This window comes from Mixophyes fleayi, chromosome 6 (genome assembly GCF_038048845.1).
Source record: "Mixophyes fleayi isolate aMixFle1 chromosome 6, aMixFle1.hap1, whole genome shotgun sequence".
NCBI classification, from domain to species: domain Eukaryota; kingdom Metazoa; phylum Chordata; class Amphibia; order Anura; family Limnodynastidae; genus Mixophyes; species Mixophyes fleayi.
Window position 1 is genome coordinate 31,741,534 of NC_134407.1, and position 20,318 is coordinate 31,761,851.

Sequence of the window (20,318 nt, forward strand, 5' to 3'; positions counted from 1 at the left end):
TTATATCACCGTACTCACTATGGGCCTGATTCTTTAAGGAAAGTTAAGTAAAAAAAAATTGAGTAAGTAGTCTCCTGGACAAAACCATGTTACAATGCAAGGGGTGAAAATTAGTTGTCTATTTTGCACATAAGATAAATACTGTCAGTTTGTTTTCATGTAGCACACAAATACTTGATAGCTTATTTGTACACTGAAAATTAAAGTGGATATTTGTGTGCTACATGAAAAAAACAGTCAGTATTTAACTTATGTGCAAAATAGACAACTAATTTGCACTCCTTGCATTGTAACATGGTTTTGTCCAGGAGATTACTTACTCAATTTTTTTACTTAACTTTCCTAAATGAATCAGGCCCTATGTCTATTTTTCTGTATATTATATCACCATACTCGCTATGTCTACATTTCTATATATTATATCACAGTACTCGCTATGTCTACATTTCTATATATTATATCACCGTACTAGCTATGTCTACATTTCTGTATATTATATAACTGTACTCGCTATGTCTACATTTCTGTATATTATATCACCGTACTCGCTATGTCTACATTTCTGTATATTATATAACTGTACTCGCTATGTCTACATTTCTATATATTATATCACCGTACTCGCTATGTCTACATTTCTGTATATTATATCACCGTACTCGCTATGTCTACATTTCTATATATTATATCACCGTACTAGCTATGTCTACATTTCTATATATTATATCACAGTACTTGCTAGGTATTTTGTCTACATTTCTATATATTATATTACAATACTCGCTAGATGCTTTGTCTACATTTCTGTATATTATGTCACAGTACTTGCTATGTCTACATTTCTGTATTTTATATCACAGTACTCACTATCAAAGAAGGGGCGTAGATATTTGTTGTATCCTCTCATTAGCTTTTGTATTGTTGGGGGAAGGATCTCTCCCTCCTTTCCTTCAGCATTAACAGTAGAACTGTACATGGTGCTGGTGGAAATAAGGGGGAAAAAATTAATAAAACTTATAATCTGCCAGCAACTAGCTTGCTTGGAAATATTAACAATCGATTTACAGTAATTCAAACTTTTTCGTTAAAAAATATTTTTCTACATTATGCAGGCGGCATCTGTTCATACAGAAAATTCTAATATACTTTATATTTTTATAAAGAAATAGCTGTCTGCTATGGGGAGGCTTTGGCTCTAATGCATCCCTTTTTTTCTATCAAAAGGTATAGAACTGCTTTTATCGCCTGAGCATGTCACAGAACACACCGCCGTCCTAGGGAAGTTGCATATCCACGACCTGATTCCTGTCCATGATTTCTGGACCCCCGCTTTGCTTTAATATTATTAAAGAAACAGCTTTGGATAGATCCTTTCTTTCTTAATTCTTTAAAAATGCAAAACTGTGACGTCAATCCGGGCTGCTTATTACAATTCAGGTCGGAGGTCACCCTCGAAATTTCTCACATCTCTCAGCTGCAGCTGCTTAGTAGGGGGCTTTCCATGTTTTTTAATTCACTGCAGAAGACCCCCTACCCTAATAGAACTGTTTGGGCCCAGAGCTGGTTGGACCCATACCCCTGATGACGGCATTGAACTCAACAACAATGATTCTTAAAGGGCAATTAGTAACATCTTTCTAGGTAGAAAGCTTGAGTTCATCATTATTATTACTATCCTTTATTTATAGGGTGCTCACCTGACAGCATACAACAATACAGTATATAGCACTGCAAGATAATACAATAAACACACAGCAATATGATTCACAACACAGTTAAGAATGAAGGGCAATTAGGGACTTCTTCAAAGAATGTCTAATTAGATTGTTGAGCTAAAGTTCGAGGGGTAGATTTACTAAGCTTCTAAAAAAGGAAAAGTGGAGGTGTTACCCATAGCAACCAATCAGATTCTAGCTATCATTTATCTAGTACATTCTAGAAAATGATAGCTAGAATCTGACTGGTTGCTATGGGCAACACCTCCACTTTTCCTTTTTTTTAGAAGCTTTAGTACTTCTACCCCCAATTGTTGGAAAAAAAATAGGGAAAGTATGTTCAGTGATAATCTTAGAAAATTCATTGTTAGCCAGAACAGTTTTTCCCCTGTAACGTTCTCTTTAATGTCCCCATATACTGTACATCTATAAAGCAAACTGCAAAAAAAATCAATTGCATAGCATAAATAACTGCAAATTGTGACCATATATCTATTGCAAAACAATCTTACATTGTTTCTGGCTTTGGAATGCCACAAGGACAAGTACTGTACGTTTACCTGCAGAAGATTGATAGAAGTGCTTTGATTCCCAGGTGAAAATAATACATTTTTAGGATTAGAAATAGAAGTAGAGGCAAAAGTATTTCCTGCAATGACAAATGAAAGGCTTCAGCATCTCAGCATCTACTTGCTTAAATCTTAACAAGTGATATAGGATATAAGACATTGCATTGTATTTGGAAAAACAAAGGAAACAATTCATATACTGTAATATTAATCTTAGCTGCAGATTCCCATAAGAAAAATGAATGTAACCTCAACTAGATTCTTCATTTATCTATCTTATTCTAGAAAATTATAGATATAATCTGATTGGTTGTTATGGGCAACGCCTCCACTTCTTTTTAGAAGGCTTGATAAATTTATCCCACAGTGTATTCAGACAATCAGACACTTGGTTGGATGATGACAACTTTGGACACATGATAGGTAAAGATGTGGTAATGGATCATGTGCAGCCAGTATGTTACACATCCAGCACAACTGCTACTAGCCTTTCTGCATCTTGGGGCAAATTATATAAAGGTGCACTGCACCAAAACAGCCACCACCCTTTTTGATTAATTGTATGTGGTGTTTTCAATGGTTAAAGGGCAAATACTTTGTAAAAATTAGTGATCTGCTCCCTCAAACGTGTCAAGGGCCCTCTTGATGTATTCAAGCATCAAAGGAGGACCAGAGTAAAACATTATAATCTATACTTAATTACTACATTGCCTACTGTGTGATTTAAAATGCGTCACCCTGGATTACAAATTCTTCAACTCATCTTGTTGAACTTGAACTGTTACATGTTCCTGCCTGCTCCACCTAGGGGTTACCCTACCCGGTGGTATTCACTATCATGATGAAAGAAACCCTGTCAGTAGTATGCCCGACTTGAACACTCCGAAGCCGGCATGACTGACCCAACTATAATTGCGACTGAAAAAAAAAGGACGTTTTATAACAGTGACTATGCAAGATCCCGGAAGTAGTAAATGACATCACTGTAAAACGCGACACTACTATTACTGCTGTTAATGGGGTATGCAAGAAAGTGCCGGCTGTACAATGATTTTTTAGAAACCCTTCTATATTGTACAGCCGGCGCTTTCTTGTATACCCCCTTAACAGCAATAATAGTAGTGTCGCGTTTTACACTGACATCATTTACTAGTACCGGGATCTCACATAGTCGCTGTTGTGAAACGTCCTTTTTTTTTTAAAGCGCAATTATAGTTCAGTCGGACATGTCATCTTTGGAGTGTTCAAGTTGGGCAAACTACTGTCGGGGTTTCTTTCATCGTTAAAAGGTCCCCAACCCACGCTACCATGTGTAGGGATTGTCCGGCTACATATGTGTAATACGTTTGTTAATGTGATATTCAACTAAACCAAACTGTGGCCTTCACTAATCTCCATGTCTGCTTAGTGCTAGCTGCTTGAGCATTCTGTGGCATGGGATGAGGAGGCTACCGGCGCCAGGAAGGGAGATGACAGGGATGGCAGAGGCCAGATCTTCTACAAGCATTGGCAAGTCTACCTGGAACCTTTGGTGCTCTAAGTCAGCGATAATTGGCAAAAAGTTTCTGCATCTGCTATCCTTGTTATTACTTTTCATGGAGTCGTATTTGGCATGGGTGACCAGACGTCATTATTTTCAATGGCATGCCAGTTGCACCACTTAGATGCAATTTATATAGAAAATCATATTTACGTGCATGCCCTGTTTCTCATTCCTTAATGTACGCTACCAGTACAATAGTTTATATTGATAAAGGAACAATGCATGAAAAGCACATGGAAAGCATGGTCACCCATTTTCTAGTTCTCATGGGTGAACAAGCCCTAAAATTGTGACATATGGAATATAATGAATCTACACTGGCTCCTTAGTCTCACAACTTAGTTAAGACATAAGCATCTAGTAGTATATAATATTTAATCTAATTGGCATGTGTGTGCACCCTCACTCCACCCCAACTCCTCCTCTACACCCCCCCCCCCCCATAAAACAGATATGTAATAAAGAATGGTAATGTTCCACTCCTCCCCCTTCATTTGAACTAAAGGAAAGATGCCTTTACTTTGGAAAAATAATTGCTTTTTTGTTACCAAAAGCCTCAAAAAGTAGCATATAAAAATATAAAAATCAGGTACTAGCAACAGCCAGCAAAGACTGTCAAGCAGATACCATCCAAACCAGCTGTCTGATACCACTGTACATATGTTTAGCAGATGTTAAGATGGTGCCTACACAAACTCATAGCTTGAATTAAAACTGTTCTTGCTAAAAGAGCAGCAACTGCATGTGTTGATTGCACTTACTATATATATATATATATATATATCTATGCTCTTTTTTTAAGTTTTTACTAGTAATGCATTTTATTTCTACACATAGTGTGACAGGAAGCTCAAGCTGAAAGAGAGCAGGCTTTTGGCCAGTGTCTGGTGGTCTGGTGCACACAATGGCCTCCAACTGGCAAACTCAGACTTTTTGTACAAATATGAGCAGTAATTATCAACAGCTTTGCAGCAAAACACTGTCTTACATTAAACAATATATGCCGTGCCCCCATTCAGGGCACTTCCTCGCTGCTTGGCCCTTCTCTAACCAGCAGGCAGCTTGGGAGCTAACCAATTCCTCTAGTTCTGTCTTCTCACTCCAAGTGGTGAGAAGTATACCCATGATGTATCATGTTTATTGATGCAAGCATACATTACAATCTGTACATGTGGACATTAGTATATTGGTGGACATGTATAAGTTGAATACACCTAGACCCCAACTTTTTGCCGGCCCCAACAATATTTTATTAGCAGAAAATTTCTATCTTATTCACTGTTCTATATTTTTTACCTCAGTTTTTCGCTACTGAATTTGGAAATTTAAATATTTTATTTTAGTCATTAATAAAAGTGATTTTAAATATATGTGAATTTATTGGACTGCAGTGCCTTCTTTTTCAACTCTAGTCTTCACGAGAATATGTATTTTTCTATGGTGGTTGAACAACTAAATTACACAGTCCTTTTATTTCTGAGGTTCCCTCTTCAGCCAGACATGGTGGTCAATTTGATTCTATTCAGGAGCAGGACGCCCCCCAGTCTTCACCTGGTGTTCTGTCTCCTATCTCCCTACCTCTTTATTGAGCCCTATAGTGAGCTGCAGACACACTTACCACCTACTCTCACGGAATTTCTGAAAGACAGTGAATTTTGTGGAATCTCCTGGACCCCCTCCCGGATTCCACACACTTCACTATAGAAAGGGGCGGAGGCGGGGCTTGATATTGTGATTTGAGTAACCATAGCACGATCCCTTCTGCAAGGGGAATCACCGCAAATGGTGTGAATCACCAAGCCCCTCCGCATTTGCATCTGTCACATATTCAGTGTCTTTTTTGCCAATGCAGCCTCCCCACACTTACGTTGGATGCTAACATGAAGGTACAACAGCTGCCAGCTTCTTATCTCTAAAGCTGCCAGCTGCTGCTTGTCCATATTTGTGATAGACTAGACTAGGCTATGATGTCATAGCCCAGCTCCACACTCCCAAGATAGGCTGGAGCTAGGCTATGATGTCATAGTGCAGCTCCACACCTGCCTGCCAAACTATCCCTGCCCACTACATGGTATAACTATGGAAGAGACTGCCGCTAGTCTGAAAGAATCATACTTCACCTGTAATAAAAGTCACTCTCTTAATACTGAATTGTGCACATATAATTTGCACTTTTTGAGAGCCTTAATTATTCAGTGCATGCCTTTAAACCATATAAATACAAATTTTTTAAACATGTCACGTTAACACAGTAAAATAATCTTTGCTGAATATATTGTTTAAGAAAATGACTGTGTGCCTTCCATTGTAAGTAATTATTGTTAAATCACACTCCCAAATAAGAGCATTTATTCTGGGCCCTGGGCCTTTCAGTACGGCTCGATGAATTGGCAGTAACCCAACATACAGCATCACATGGATGTAAATAAGCAAAACTATTCAAATTTACTTAATTTCACACCTGACTGACCATGGATGCTGATTCAAAATAGCTCCGGAGTCGAGATAAGGAGGAAATCCGTCTGAGAAAAATACTAGGTCTGACTATCCTAAATTTCACAATTACTGTAGAAACCTGGATTAAACCACATTATATTTATATAAATAAAGCTTATGGCTTTGACTAGTGTATCCTTTGCTATCTGGTAAAACATACCTGCATTAATTATTAAAAAGATCAGAAAATCATTCAATACTTTAACCATTTTGTAACACAAATATTTGTAAGATGTTCTCAGGAGCCAACTCTTGCAGTAATAAGTGCAAGGCTGCATGTCTAACACAGGTAAGGGATAGATTATGCTGGAGAAGTCACGAACTTTAAATACAGAAGACAACAGCACCCAGGTTGGAAGCAAAACCTATAACACCTGTTGCTTTAAGGATTCTGGGTAGAAAAATTAATTTAGGACCTAATTTATATGAGAGGCGGCCAAGTCATATGTTTTTAGTGGACAACCCCCTATTTTAAGCTCGAGTGCTTCTCTCTGATAAATATCCACATGTTTTGAAGAGACATGGTTTAAGTTGGTTTGGGCCTCTTTCCAGATTTGTGAGAAGAGAACAGCTGGATATGGAACTTGAGGAGAGAGCAAGGAAAATTAACAAGCTTTAGAATACTTACCATACATAAAAAAAATGTTGGCATAATCAAATTGATAATCAAATTTGTAGGGTTGATTAGTCATTTATCTCTGGACACTGCTTCAAAGGTGTTAGAAGGAAGAAAATGACAAATCAATTCCCAATAATTTACAGAATGCTCTCCAAAATAAATTGGGATCCTCTGTCAGACACTATGGGCCCGATTCATTAAGGAAAGTAAAGCAAAAAAATGAGTACGTTTTTCTCCTGGAAAAACCCTGTTGTATTGGAGGGGGAGCTAAACTTAAGATTTGTGGACAGATTGATCGTTGAAGTTGGGTATGTCCTAGATCAACTATAAATTTCAGTATAAAATATGAAGCTATCAAGTATTTATGTGTTACATGAAAAATAAGCCAGTATTTAACTTATGTGCACAATAATGAAGTAACTTGCACTCCTTGCATTGTAACATGGTTTTGTCCAGGAAAAAACTTACTAGTTTTTTTTACTTAATGAATCAGGCACTATTCTGATGGAAATTTCAAGATACTTCAATACTTGATCTATAAATATATTGGTCAACTGTTTAACAGAAGGTAAAGTAGGACATAGTTATAAAGTAAGGCAGTTTACTGAAACGACACAGCCATCTAAATAACAGTTAAACTTTTGGATAAAGGTCAATCGACAATAAAAACCATACATATACAAGTTCATGAATCTATAGAGATGGGCAAAGGATGAAGCAGACCAAATGAAGAAGATTTATTTCTAGCAAATACTCTACAAGCCTCAATATATACTTTAAAATGTCTTCTATAAGTAGGTCACCAGCTGTTACAGAAAGTAACCTGACTGTCTTATGATAACCTGAGAATGCAGTCAGTTTTGTGTCCTGGGCTTGGTAGATGGGGATTGAGTGAAATATATAGTAATTTAGGAGGTTTGTCAAAATGTTTAATGGCTTTTAGGCACTTGGGTTGAGCCCTAATATAATATAAGCTAATATTGCTTGACCTTTTCCTGGATCCAGGTATAACACTGAGCTTGTAATAATTTTTCAAAAGAACGGAACTTTAGTTGTTTAAAAAAATATACAAAAATATACAAAGAATTTCTCAGAACTTTGCCATGTTTCAACATAAATGGTTACTAAGTTCCTCCAAAGAAGAAGACAATATCAATATCAATAACATCAAAATAAGTTGCTACAAATTACCCTTATATTTGCCTAAAATTGTAATTGGCAAAATCCTGAAAAAAATGTCAAGCTTCTTCTGTCTAAGTCTGCAGTCAATTTTAATGGCTAATTACATTGTATTTTCCAAAGTAGTTGGAAGAGGTTAATGCACTATTGTTTTTATTATAACTTCATAAAGTTTCACACAAAATGTACTATGAAAGGCAGCATCATTTGTCTAAGTGTCAGTCGCCAAATGGTACAGAAGTCCCAAAGCCTTAAAGAATGAATCAATGGAAGACACAACTTCACACTCTAGTAATTCAATTGTAAAGCTGGGTACACACTACATGGTTTTCGTCCAATAATTGGCTCAATCAGCCGACATACGACCGCTCGTTCAAAAGTCGGGTCAGTGTGTGCAGTGACACGATGGTCGAAAGTCTGACCAAATGGACGATTGTCGCCTCATTTGGTTGGTCGTACCATTTAATATTTTTGTTCCAATCTCGTTTCCGCTGTGTAGTGTGTATAAACTTCCGACCGATCCACAACAGTGAGTACGAAATTACAGTCATTGCTCACGACAACATGGCTGTAAAAAGTCGCTAAAGCGACGTCCGCTCTTCCCTTTATCATCCTAAACAAGGCTAGTGTGTATGCAGTCCATGGACCGAGCGATCGGACCATCGTTTGCATGTAAAATCACTCGGCATAAAAAGTTGGTAGAAATTTCTATAGTGTGTACCTAGCTTAAGTCTCCTTGAATAATTGCAATCATTATTTATACACATTGTTCCTCTGGCACCAAAGATTGTGCTCTCAGCTTGTGACAGACAATTTGCAGCTGTCTGTGAAATTTTTTGAGGTTTGACTGTCCCCAACAATCCAGTTAGAAAGGATAAAATTAGGTTCAGGAGTAGAAGTTATAGCAGGTCGGTTTCAGTCCAATGAACAACACTTTTTTGGACTGATGCCCCCATGAGATGTTGGTGAGGAAACTCATTCACCTGACAACAAAATCACAGATTTTTGTCCAGGAGCAACAAATGGCTGTGCCCATTTTTGTCCGGGAGCCTAAAATGACTGTAGAGTTGCATTTTGATGGCAACCATGAAGGGTTCAGGGAATTTCTGACCCAAATTAGCCTGCAGTTCAAGCTACAAGCAGCATTGTTCCCCACAGAGTGGATCAAAGTGGAACATGTCATCTCCCTGCTGACTAGCTAGACTATGCCCTGGGTCACACCACTCCAAAAGAAGAATGATCTGTTGATGGGTAATAGCAAGACTTTTTTGACCACCTAAAATCTGATTTTTGGATCTCCGGGTCCCACCGCCAATGACTGGCCCAGATCAAGCTATTGTATTCTGGGCTCCAGCAGAGACTGGAAGGAACAACAGGTTCCTTCAGAGAGGAATGGTGGACTCCATTAAAGACGATCTCATTTGCTGGAATCTTCCCAACTGCCTGGCGAGATTTATCTCCATTTGCATTTGGCTTGAAACCCATATTGAGGAGCATCAGCTTCAGCGGAAAGAGACAGCCACTCACCATCTCCTATTAGCTCATATTACGAAGAGCCTATGCAGCTGGGGAGGTTTTTCACCCTTGGAGAGAACTCGCTGAGGCCACTGGAAGAAAGAGTGCCAATAAATGGCAAGATCAGAACCATCGGGAAATGGTTATGCTGACTGGAACAGCAGGCAGGTCTAGTGAGCATTGGGGCCATTCTTCCCCCACATTCCTTTCTGCAATTTAAGCAATCCATCACCCTCTCCTGAAAGACTTGTTCCATAGACACCAAATTCTTCTTGGAGAATTTTATAGATTTGGAGGTAAATGTATTAATCTGCAAGTCCTGCAACTTGCCGATATTCTACGACTTTGACAGCTAAATTTAAAACGGCAATGTCTTTACGGGCAAAATTTTGCCCTTAAAAGCACTGCCATTTTAAATTTAGTTGTCAAGGGCGCCGAATACAAGTGAGTTGCAGAAGTCGCAGATTAATACATTTACCCCTTGCACTACCCTTTGTTCTGAAGATCAGACCAATATCTGTAGAAGCTGTGGATAGTTGACCCATAACATCAGTAGGTCACAAGATTATACACATTCTGATTTGTGACGATTACAGTCACCAGGAGGTGATCTCAGTCAGAACCTTCCATACTACAAAGAGCCCAATCATCCTGGGTTACTCTTGGTTATACACACACAACCCAGTGATCAACTGGATGGGCTAAAACTATACAGGAGTGGGACAAATTACGTCAAACCACTTCCCTACATCCAGCTAGAGTGGCAATGGTATGTGCTACTACCCAAAGAGAAAAGTCTGGACTAGAGGAGTACCAGGTACCAAGGTTTCAGGCTCATTTAACAAAACTCTGGCAGAGAATGGGACTGACTAATCAACCTGCTGCCTAGCATCATGCAACTAACGGGCAGGAAATACTCCATGTCTGAGCCTGAGACAAGGGCCATGACCAAATGATGCCAGACCTAATTTATATATACACGCCCGCTAAGATTCCGATGACTGCACAGGTGCAAGAGGGTACAAGAGAGTTGGGGCTTATAAGAAGAATGTAATCAGCCACAAGCACTGCTAGGAAGACTCAGAACAGTTGAGTGCCTTATACAATGCCGTTGTTTAACATATTAATTATCTTGTACGTATAATTTTCAGTAGCAGCGCAGTCAAATATTGCAAAGTACTGAACTATTTTCCTAGGTACATCAAAAGATTTTCAATCACACCAGGACATCACAAGCATTTCATTCACATTGATAGATCACAGTGAATGTTGCTACTGTCTCCCTGCTGTAACTCATAAGTTCCTCATGCTATCCAAGTCATCTGAGCATCTGAGTACACCAGGGTGGTCCCAAGGAAACAGACAGCTACTACAAGCCTAATAACACACTGAGGCTGGGAGCTCATTTTTCCAGTAGTGGTTTTGGTATTAGGTCTGTTCTATTCTATTTCCCATCCTTGTGTCATTTTTTCCTCAGTCTTGAGTGCTATCAATTACTGAGCATAAATCCTATTTATGTTTCCATTAACTCCTGTTTTTGACCCCTGCCTGGCTGACTAACTGCTTCAGTTTTAAAATTATGCTACATGACTGCCAATTCTGGACTCAACCTGGCCTGTCTGACTATTTTCTTGTCGTGACTCTCACTATTGGTTGCTATATCTGTCTTTGCTATGTCTATGAGTTACAGTTCCTCTCCATATAATCTCCCAACCTACATGTACAGAATTGATATGCTAATTACTGCCCTGGAATTCTGTTTCCCTCAGCTACAAGGCTTTTCATTCACAAAGGTACATCACAGCCATTTCATTCATTCATTGAAAGGCATTTTAATCACACTAGAACAATAAATCACAGGTATTACTTATATTCAGCACATAGTGTATACATGGGCAGCACGATGGCTAAGTGGTTAGCACTTCTTCCTCACAGCACTGGAGTCATGAGTTCGATTCCCGACCATGACCTTATCTGTGTGGAGTTTGTATGTTTTCCCCGTGTTTGTGTGGGTTTCCTCCGGGTGCTCCGGTTTCCTCCCACAATCCAAAAACATAATAGTAGGTTTATTGGCCACTATCAAAAAATTGACTCTGTGTGTGTGTGTGTGTCTGTGTGTGTATGTTAAGGAATTTAGACTGTAAGCTCCAATGGGGCAGGGACTGATGTGAATGAGTTCTCTGTATAGCGCTGCGGAATTAGTGGCGCTATATAAATAAATGATAATGATGATATACCCTGATTTTACCAACATAAATATAAGAATTATCACTGTACCTAAAAAGTTACAACTAAAATGGCAACAGCAGTGATTCAGTTCTCAAATCATTGTTCTACTCCTCAAAACCATTGGTATATTTAATAATAACCCTACTTTATCTGCATTTTTCTGCCGTCGATGGAGTTGAAACAACATATAGACAAGATGATGCTATAGCGTTACAACACTGTAGTACATTAATATGCAATATGCTAAATATGTGATATGCTAAATGGCACTAGGACATGAGTTCCGTGCCATTTAGCATTCATTTTACTTATATTCAGCATATGTGACTGCTTGGTACAATTTGCTCCCATTACTGTCTATGAAAGAGCACTTAGAATGGAGAATTAACATGCTGACAGTGCAGGGCACATCTGGATGGCAGTCAGCCAGTCGTAGCAAGCAGCTGCTCACTAAGGCTCCGCACTGAATCTTTTCTAATAAAACGTTAGTTTATGTCACAATTTTTATTTCATGCAGTAAATTAAATTAATAGATTTACTGAGAGAAGGAAAAAACTGTTGTACTGAGAGAAGGAAACTGTCTAAATCAGAATTAACATATTGTATCTTGCTTTAATAGAGATCTCTATACACTGACCAGACACTTCATCTTCAGCCTGCCTCTTATTTATATATAATCTACTATAGAGAGCACAGCAGTTTTATATCCCAGGGCAATACACCACAGTGCCTGACGCAAAATAAACACCTGGATAACACACAAGGAAACCTAAAGCAAATTGTAGAGTCAAGTTGAGTTGATACATTTAAGTTATCTGAAGCGGATAAGTCTAATAATAGGCCAAAATATTCTTTTTTCCGGGGCTCTTTGGTCAACTTGTCCATGAGATGCTTAGAAACTAGTGCAAATGAGTGTTCTGTTTTGCACACAAGTTAAATACTGACTGTTTTGTCATGTAGCACACAAATATCAACTTTAAATCTCAGTGTACAAATAAGCTATCAAGTATTTGTGTGCTACATGAAAAAACAGGCAGTATTTAACTTATGTGTAAAACAGAAAACTAATTTGCACCCCTTGCATTGTAACATGGTTTTGTCCAGGAGACTGGAATAAGAATCCTCTTCATTTAAGATTCTTAATGAATCAGGCCCTTGATGCTTAACATTTAAAAAGAAGTTGAGTTCACTATATTTATAATTAACTAATGATGGCAAATTCCAACCTCGATATTGTTTTTAAAACATGATTCAATTTCTCAGCATATAGTATTAGTAAACACACCTTAACCATCTGAATTATAAATATAAATATATATATATATATATATATATATATATATATATATATATCAAGGAAAGCTTAAACTATCAGAGGGACAGAATGTAACTGTTTTTATTGCATTGTTTACAAATCCAACTATGATGGTTCGTTCACATATATGTGTTGAGAAAAAGAATAAAAATGCATTAACACTAACGTGCGGTTTAGTAATACACTTTTTGCATGTGTCCCCTGTGCTCTTTTTACCAATACAATCTAATGTACTAGTAGAGCCCATTACCGCGTGAGAAATAGTAGGTGGAAATGAGCCCATAACAAACCAATAGTACTAATTTAATGCTCATATCAGGAGTTCGTTAGCTGATGAAAAGCACATTAACAGCATATAGGTGTGAATGAGCCCTTCATTTATAATACACATGATTTATATATAAAAATTTGGCGCAACGTCGATATTAGCTAAATTAATAAACTCACAATCCAAAAACATTCATAATTAGGGAAAATGTGGAATTTATCATAATTAATGTCACCAATGAATACAAATGTCATTTCGTAAGTAATCATACATTCTTATTACCAGTAATTGTATTAATTTAAACAAGGTAACAAAAAATGTGAAAAACAAAATATACAAAATTCATATATTGGGTTTAATGTAATTTAATGCAATTGAGCATTTATTTATTTCTTTTAAACAATTTTTAAATCTACAAACAGATTAACTTTCTGGATGAGAACACACACATATCCATTGTGTCTGAGAGTTGCTGTCAGTTCCTGCTACATTTTTATTTTCATTTAAATTGTTTACGACAAACTACTGTCATTTCATGACTTTGTGCGAGACATCGCATTAGACAAATTTATCTCCCCTTGTGCTCCCTGTTCTTTAGTTCATTACTTTGGCAAACCATCTGCCATCTCTTTAAACAGATTAGTATGTATAGACTTATCAGTGGCAAAAAATATTGTAGTATAAAATCAGTCTACTTAACTCTGCCCTGATTCTGCCTAGTATCCTAAACTGACCTAGTTCTCCTTTAAAAGAATCTTTTTTGCAGTATATAAAACACACGTTTTAAAGATCTGTCACACAGGTTTGTACTTTAAGGATTACATTGTACTTTAAGCAGAGCTACTAAGACCTTGCTGTGAATAAGCTGGAGTTGTATACTTACCTAGAAGTTGGTTTTGCACATATCTTTTTCTGGGGATATGCAAGGAAATGAAGAATTCTGAGAAGCTTATGTGGTAACAAGTTGCGGAGCGCTTCACTCCTGTAGTCTGCAAGGGATAGTCAGGATCACAGCATGTTGATAGTGTGTTAGATGTGTTCTGTGCTCTGGAGGTTTACAGCTGTAGTAGATAAGGGGGAAGGCTTATGTTAGAGGGAACAGTCTGCAATACAATAGGAGCTGAGAAAGTATAAGTTGAGTGAAGGGGAGGTACTGTATAATTACGGTGGGATGATGACCTCTCTAGCTGGCCTGTTGTTATGCACTTTTGTGTATATACTTTATATTTATTTTTCTTCTTTTCACAATACAGATAGGAAATCAGTGACTGCAATCAGAGATACAACAAATGAAAGTTAGATTATTACATGTATTTGATTTTATAAGCGTATACTGTTCAGAACCTCCTTAGAAACAAACAAATTTATTATTGTTATCTTTGAGTTATATTGCAGTAAGTTATTACACGTGACTTACAGACAGAAAATATTTACTCATTCTGTTCCAGCCCCAGTGATATTTACAATATACTTATATACTTTCTCTACTTACACACACAACTTAGTCAGTAGTTAGCTGACTAAGGAGAGTAGTTAGCTCCCGGGAGATCGGGAGATCCTGGAAGAGAAGTCATGTGACAGGGGGTAAAAGGGGGCATAGTGATGCCATGATGCCATCATGTCATTAAGCACTGCCTCCATCATGATCGGGGGGTTGCCTACTCCACGAAATTCGGGAGATTCTTGGACATTCCGGGAGAGTAGGAAAGTATGAGTTAGCTAAACTACTAGTTTGTTTTTGAGCCATGAGAGGAAACGAAAGGAATCTGGGGAGAGCAGCCATACAGACTGTACCCTGGTCAGAATCAAGCTCAAGGCCCTAGTGCTGCAGGATGCAATACTAGTCATTGCGAACAGTATGCAAGATAGTCTTGTACTTTCTTCCTTTTACCCACTTTGATTCATACCCCTTAATATTTCTTAGAATTTTTACTACCTATTGAGAGCTACAGTATATTTAAATAACAAAATAATGTTTGTGCTTTATGTCACATGTGCCCAGGGGAAGCTTGTTCTATTGGGGCACAGGAAAAGCCCTGGTGGGCTAGTGCATGGTGAGCCCCAGAAACTGTACACTGAAGCCCCACATATACCTATTGGTCTGCAGCGTCACACTTACTCTAGGCTGCGGGGACTATTTTTTTAATAACCCATTCCTGCGTTTGCCCCATTTCATTATTTTCAAACGTATGTAGTATTTGTGCAATAATGTATTAAATGCAGGACTTGATGATTGATTACCTACCACACCAACATTTCAAATTACATAGTTGTCAAGATTTTAACATTATTTCCAAGGGTACTTTGCTACTGAGGTGGCGCATCTAAGAATGTGCCATGCTATATAGTCTCAGGGGTTTTTGCAACAATACAATTCACATTGTGCCATATATACAGATACAACAATACAATTCACGTTCTGTCATATTTACAGATTTTAATTAAAAAAATTAGCATTTTAAATATGTCGCTTTGCATAATATGAATTTAAAACTTGTGGCGAATAAGAGTATCTGGTAGGAACGTGCAGAATAAGAGGAAATGTTCTATGTTGAAAGTCAGTACTAAAAATTAGCACATTTTCAAATGTAACTGATATGCTTAAAACCTGATATTGCCACTGGAAATTAAGGATATTTGAAGTTGTCAGTGACCTTGAACATTTACCAAAAGTAACAATATTTGTGATACCATAACAATAATCCCACACATTATACCAGCACAATGACCCTGTTCTCTCTATATGTTACAGGGACTTTAGTCTGGTGCCTAGTATACAATATAGAGTACATTTTCTAAAACGATTACAGAAATTAGAGTCCATTGCCTGGTGTCTAACATGCCCATTGTACCCTTCCCTGGTGCCTAGTGTACAATACCGAGCCCATTACCTGGTAGGTACTACACAATACAAAGCCCATTGCCTGGTATCTAAAGTACAATACAGAACATATTGCCTGGTGGTAAGTGTATGTTACAGAGCCCATATTATGGTGGCTAATATGTAATTACTATGTTCCAACCGAGTCTCTGTCAGCCTCTGTGATTTATTGGCTGATAACATCTCAATTTCCTCCCCGCCATTGAAATCTGGCAGCCAATTAGAATTTAGTATAGGACTTGAATATAAATACTGCCACCCAATAATAAATTAGGCTAACATGGTTCAGTTTCCTGTGTTGTATAGAACTGCCAGAATTCAATGGGGAAAATTAAAGAGAGCAGAGATGGGCTGGCAAATTTTAACCCAGGGGGCAAGACTCGACTCGGCAGCCTATTAGGAACATTTTAAAGGAATAAAAATGCAGGTGACCCAGCCCAAGGTAGCCCACTATGGGACCGGATCGGGGATCAGATGCCCCCCTGTCCCCTAGCCCAGCCTACCCGTGGGTGATATCAAAAGTGTGACATCAACACTTTAAATGAGAACAAGGAATTTTTTCAACTTAATTTGCTTGCTTACTTACTTCATCTCTATACTAATTGCACTGGAAGCTGCTGCAACTGACATTTATAGGAGGATCAGAATGCAGCAACTGAACTAAGCTGTGGGTAAAACATCATTGTTTCAGTATAGATTACCTTTGTTATGCTGCTTTTATCTCTCAATTTGGGGAATGCTTGATTATCTTAAAACACTTCAATAAATCGCTCATTGTCATTCTGGGCAGAATGATCAGCACTATGTATTTGGATTTTGGAATTTTGCAACAAAGATTAATTGTTAACTGTGAACAAACTAAAAGTAGTGGTTACCTGTCATGTACTATAGCAGTCAAAAGAGAGGGGAGGAGGGATGTAAGAGCTCAGACCAGTGGCGGATCCAGGGGGGCGATTGGGGCGATCGCCCCCCCTAGCAGACACTTGCTGCCGACGGCTGCACAGTATGTGCAGGTCCGTCCAGCCGTGACAGGCAGGGACAGTGTGCTGCCCGGCTGCTCTGACTGTGTTCGGCAGCCTAAGATGCTAGAAAGGGGCGGGGCCTAAATCCCCCCCCCCCCCCTTAATCGCCCCGGGTACAGCATTTTTCTAGATCCGCCCCTGGCTCAGACTACTAGATTTTAATTGATATATTCAAACTGCAAATATCAGTCCACAACTAGACAGGTAAGACACAACTGCAATATGTGCTTATGTTTTCTACCAGGAGGTAGCAGAAACGTCATATCCGTCAAAGGTCTCTGTATTCATTGGACAAATTTTCAACAACCTAAATGAGCAATGCCTGCTGGAAAAGGGTGTGGAAAGTTTAGTGATTTGCAAATCATCTTGTTGTTAGTTAAAGAAGGATCAGTTTTCATAAATCTTTGTATAGAGTGTGAAAACTTTACAATTCAGAACACTGCATGACGTCCCTTCACCAATAATTGTAATTAAAGTGATATTTTTTTGGGCTATTTTAAAGAGCAAGTAAGGGTGGTGTTTGACATTAATATATATGAAAAGTTGTGTATTGTACCTGAAATGACTGAAGGGTTTCATACTTAAGTAAGTAGGTCCCTGTGACAGGCCAAACAAAATGGTCTCTGAAATCCATTTTATTGTTCTTGTACTTTTATTGTGTGTATTATGAAATGCTATGTAACCAAGGCAGAGCCGAGATATGTCTATATACATATATCAGCTAGGCAATGTCCCAGTGCTAACTGCGCATGTACTGGAAGGTCCCGTGTAACTTCACTGCTATTGCAACCGCGTAGAATAAGTGAAACTGTTTAATACTCATAGCTGTACCAATAAGAAGTTCTTAATTATGCTTATAGCTTATACGTTAGTTGTATCCGGCACCCTTAGTTTCCTCGCTATAAAAGCTGGTTTTGCTGCGACACAAGGTGCCTCGCCCTGGACCGTCTGTAATGGTGCCAGTCATTTGTCTATTCAGCGAAAGAGAGAGAGAGAGGGGCCCTGGATAATTGCTGATTAAACATATTACTATGAGAACTATGGAAGCTAAGTATATTATTATTATATTTTTACTTGTTTGCAATAAAAGATTGATATTTTATTAACTCCTTCCAACCTGAAAGGACCTGAAAATATTTCACCGGAAACAGTCCCCAATGAAGCAGGTGGGCTAGTTAGGCGGGAGGAGCTTCTCTAACTAAACAGGCATAGACTCACTGAAGAGGTTTGCAGACTAACTGCACAAATGCACTGTGTGGATTGGTGGTTTCATACTCAGGGGTTGGGCCAATGATGACACAGTAACTGTACCCACGAGGAGCTGGAACTTTAAATAATGGTCATATGTTACTTTTTACAGAGCTGCAGTGGACATCCAGATTATCACTCAACAGTGTATTTTATTTTCATGGTTCATATCTGAAAATGTTATTGGAGTTTAGAGTTATATTAATATGTTTCAATTGCATGTTTTCAGGGCTACTTAGATCTCTGGTATAAAACCTGACAAGGTAGAGGTGATATTTAGTAATATAAATGTAATTGGTTAGCCACTAATAAACTGTAATACTGTTCCCTATTGTAATGGTCCATGTGAGCATTAGTGAGTGATTCTTTAGAACAGGAAACAGCATAATTGCCAATAGTACTATTGTCAATAGGTTCAGATCAGTCTCATTCTGCAGCGGTCCTCCTCCAGTTCACTTCATCTGATATTGTTTTTCTAAATTTCCTATGGATTAAAAGAAGAAGATTTGCCTATGGATTAACCTTTGGAGAAGATCTGGTGTTGCTTTCCCTTTTGAATTACAAATTAAGGACATTTCCCAATGGATTAAAAACTGCAAGTATGCCATTAGATTAAAGGATGCAAGAATTTCCATTGGATTATGGCTGTGTAATTATGTTTTGAATGAATGTTTTATTTAAATGGATGCTGGCTTACACTATGACAGGGGAATCCTGCTCCCCTGTCTAGCATAATGCCAGGAGAAGCAAACAGGAGAAGCAAACGCCTGTCGTCCTTCTCAGGGCTGCCACCAGAAATTGCGGGGCCCAGTACAAATTGAACAGACAGGGCACCCCTCCTTCCTTCTCTCACCCCACCCTCAATTTTAAATTATTCTCAACACAACATTTGCCTTTCCCCCATTCCCTACAATCACCCCCATCCCCAGTTCCATGTAACCCCTGTAGTAGTTTACTTACCTCTCTGTATCTTCTTGCTACAGGGAGCCTCTCTGCCTTGTTGCGGCTCTCTCTCCGGGAGCAAGCACCTGGAGACTGGGACTGGAGCAAATGGCGGCAGTTGTGGGTCCCCGACATTTTGGGAGTGGAGGCAGACATGCTGCCTACAAGGGGGCCCACTGCCACATATTTAATTATGCATAGAGGTTTTTTCCCATCTCTCACATCTCAGGAGCAGCTGTTGCCTAGAAATGGCGCCTGCTATCTCCCTTAATTCATTGTGAAGGCCCCCTCCTATAGTAAATTTGTTTGGGCAAAGGGCTGGTGGGGCACCACTCTGCTGTTGGGCCCCACACTGCTGTACTCTCTGTACCCCCCTGATGGCAGCCCTGGTCCTTCTCCTGTTTTAGTGCAAACAAACCCAGTCTACACAACATGGTTGCTGGTCATTAGATGGGGGCACACATGCTTTATTTATAATAAATATATATATATATATATATATATATATATATATATATATATATATATATATATATATATATATATATATATATTATATAATATATATATATAATCTATATCCCATTCATTTCAATAGTCCATTTATTTCAATGAAGTTTCTACATGCTGGAAACCCCGTTGAGATGAATGACATCTAGGAATGAATGGGGCAGCACGGTGGCTAAGTGGTTAGCACCTCTGCCTCACAACACTGGGGTCATGAGTTCAATTCCTGACCATGGTCTTATCTTTGTATGTTCTCCCCATATTCGCGTG

The 20,318-nt window shown here is 38.5% G+C and overlaps 1 protein-coding gene across 1 annotated transcript in view; it reads right to left on the reverse strand.

Annotated features, from left to right (window-relative positions):
• Window positions 1-14,519, reverse strand: part of LOC142160997 (gamma-aminobutyric acid receptor subunit pi-like) — a 72,003-nt gene extending 57,484 nt beyond the window's left edge. Inside the window, exons 1-3 of the mRNA XM_075216186.1 lie at window positions 14,332-14,519; window positions 2,276-2,364; window positions 868-980 (exon numbers count right to left, since the gene is read on the reverse strand). Of these exons, the coding sequence (XP_075072287.1) occupies window positions 868-980; window positions 2,276-2,325 (163 nt within the window). The 5' untranslated portion in view covers window positions 2,326-2,364; window positions 14,332-14,519. The remainder of the gene's footprint in view (window positions 1-867; window positions 981-2,275; window positions 2,365-14,331) is intronic.
• Between the last annotated feature and the right edge of the window lie 5,799 nt (window positions 14,520-20,318).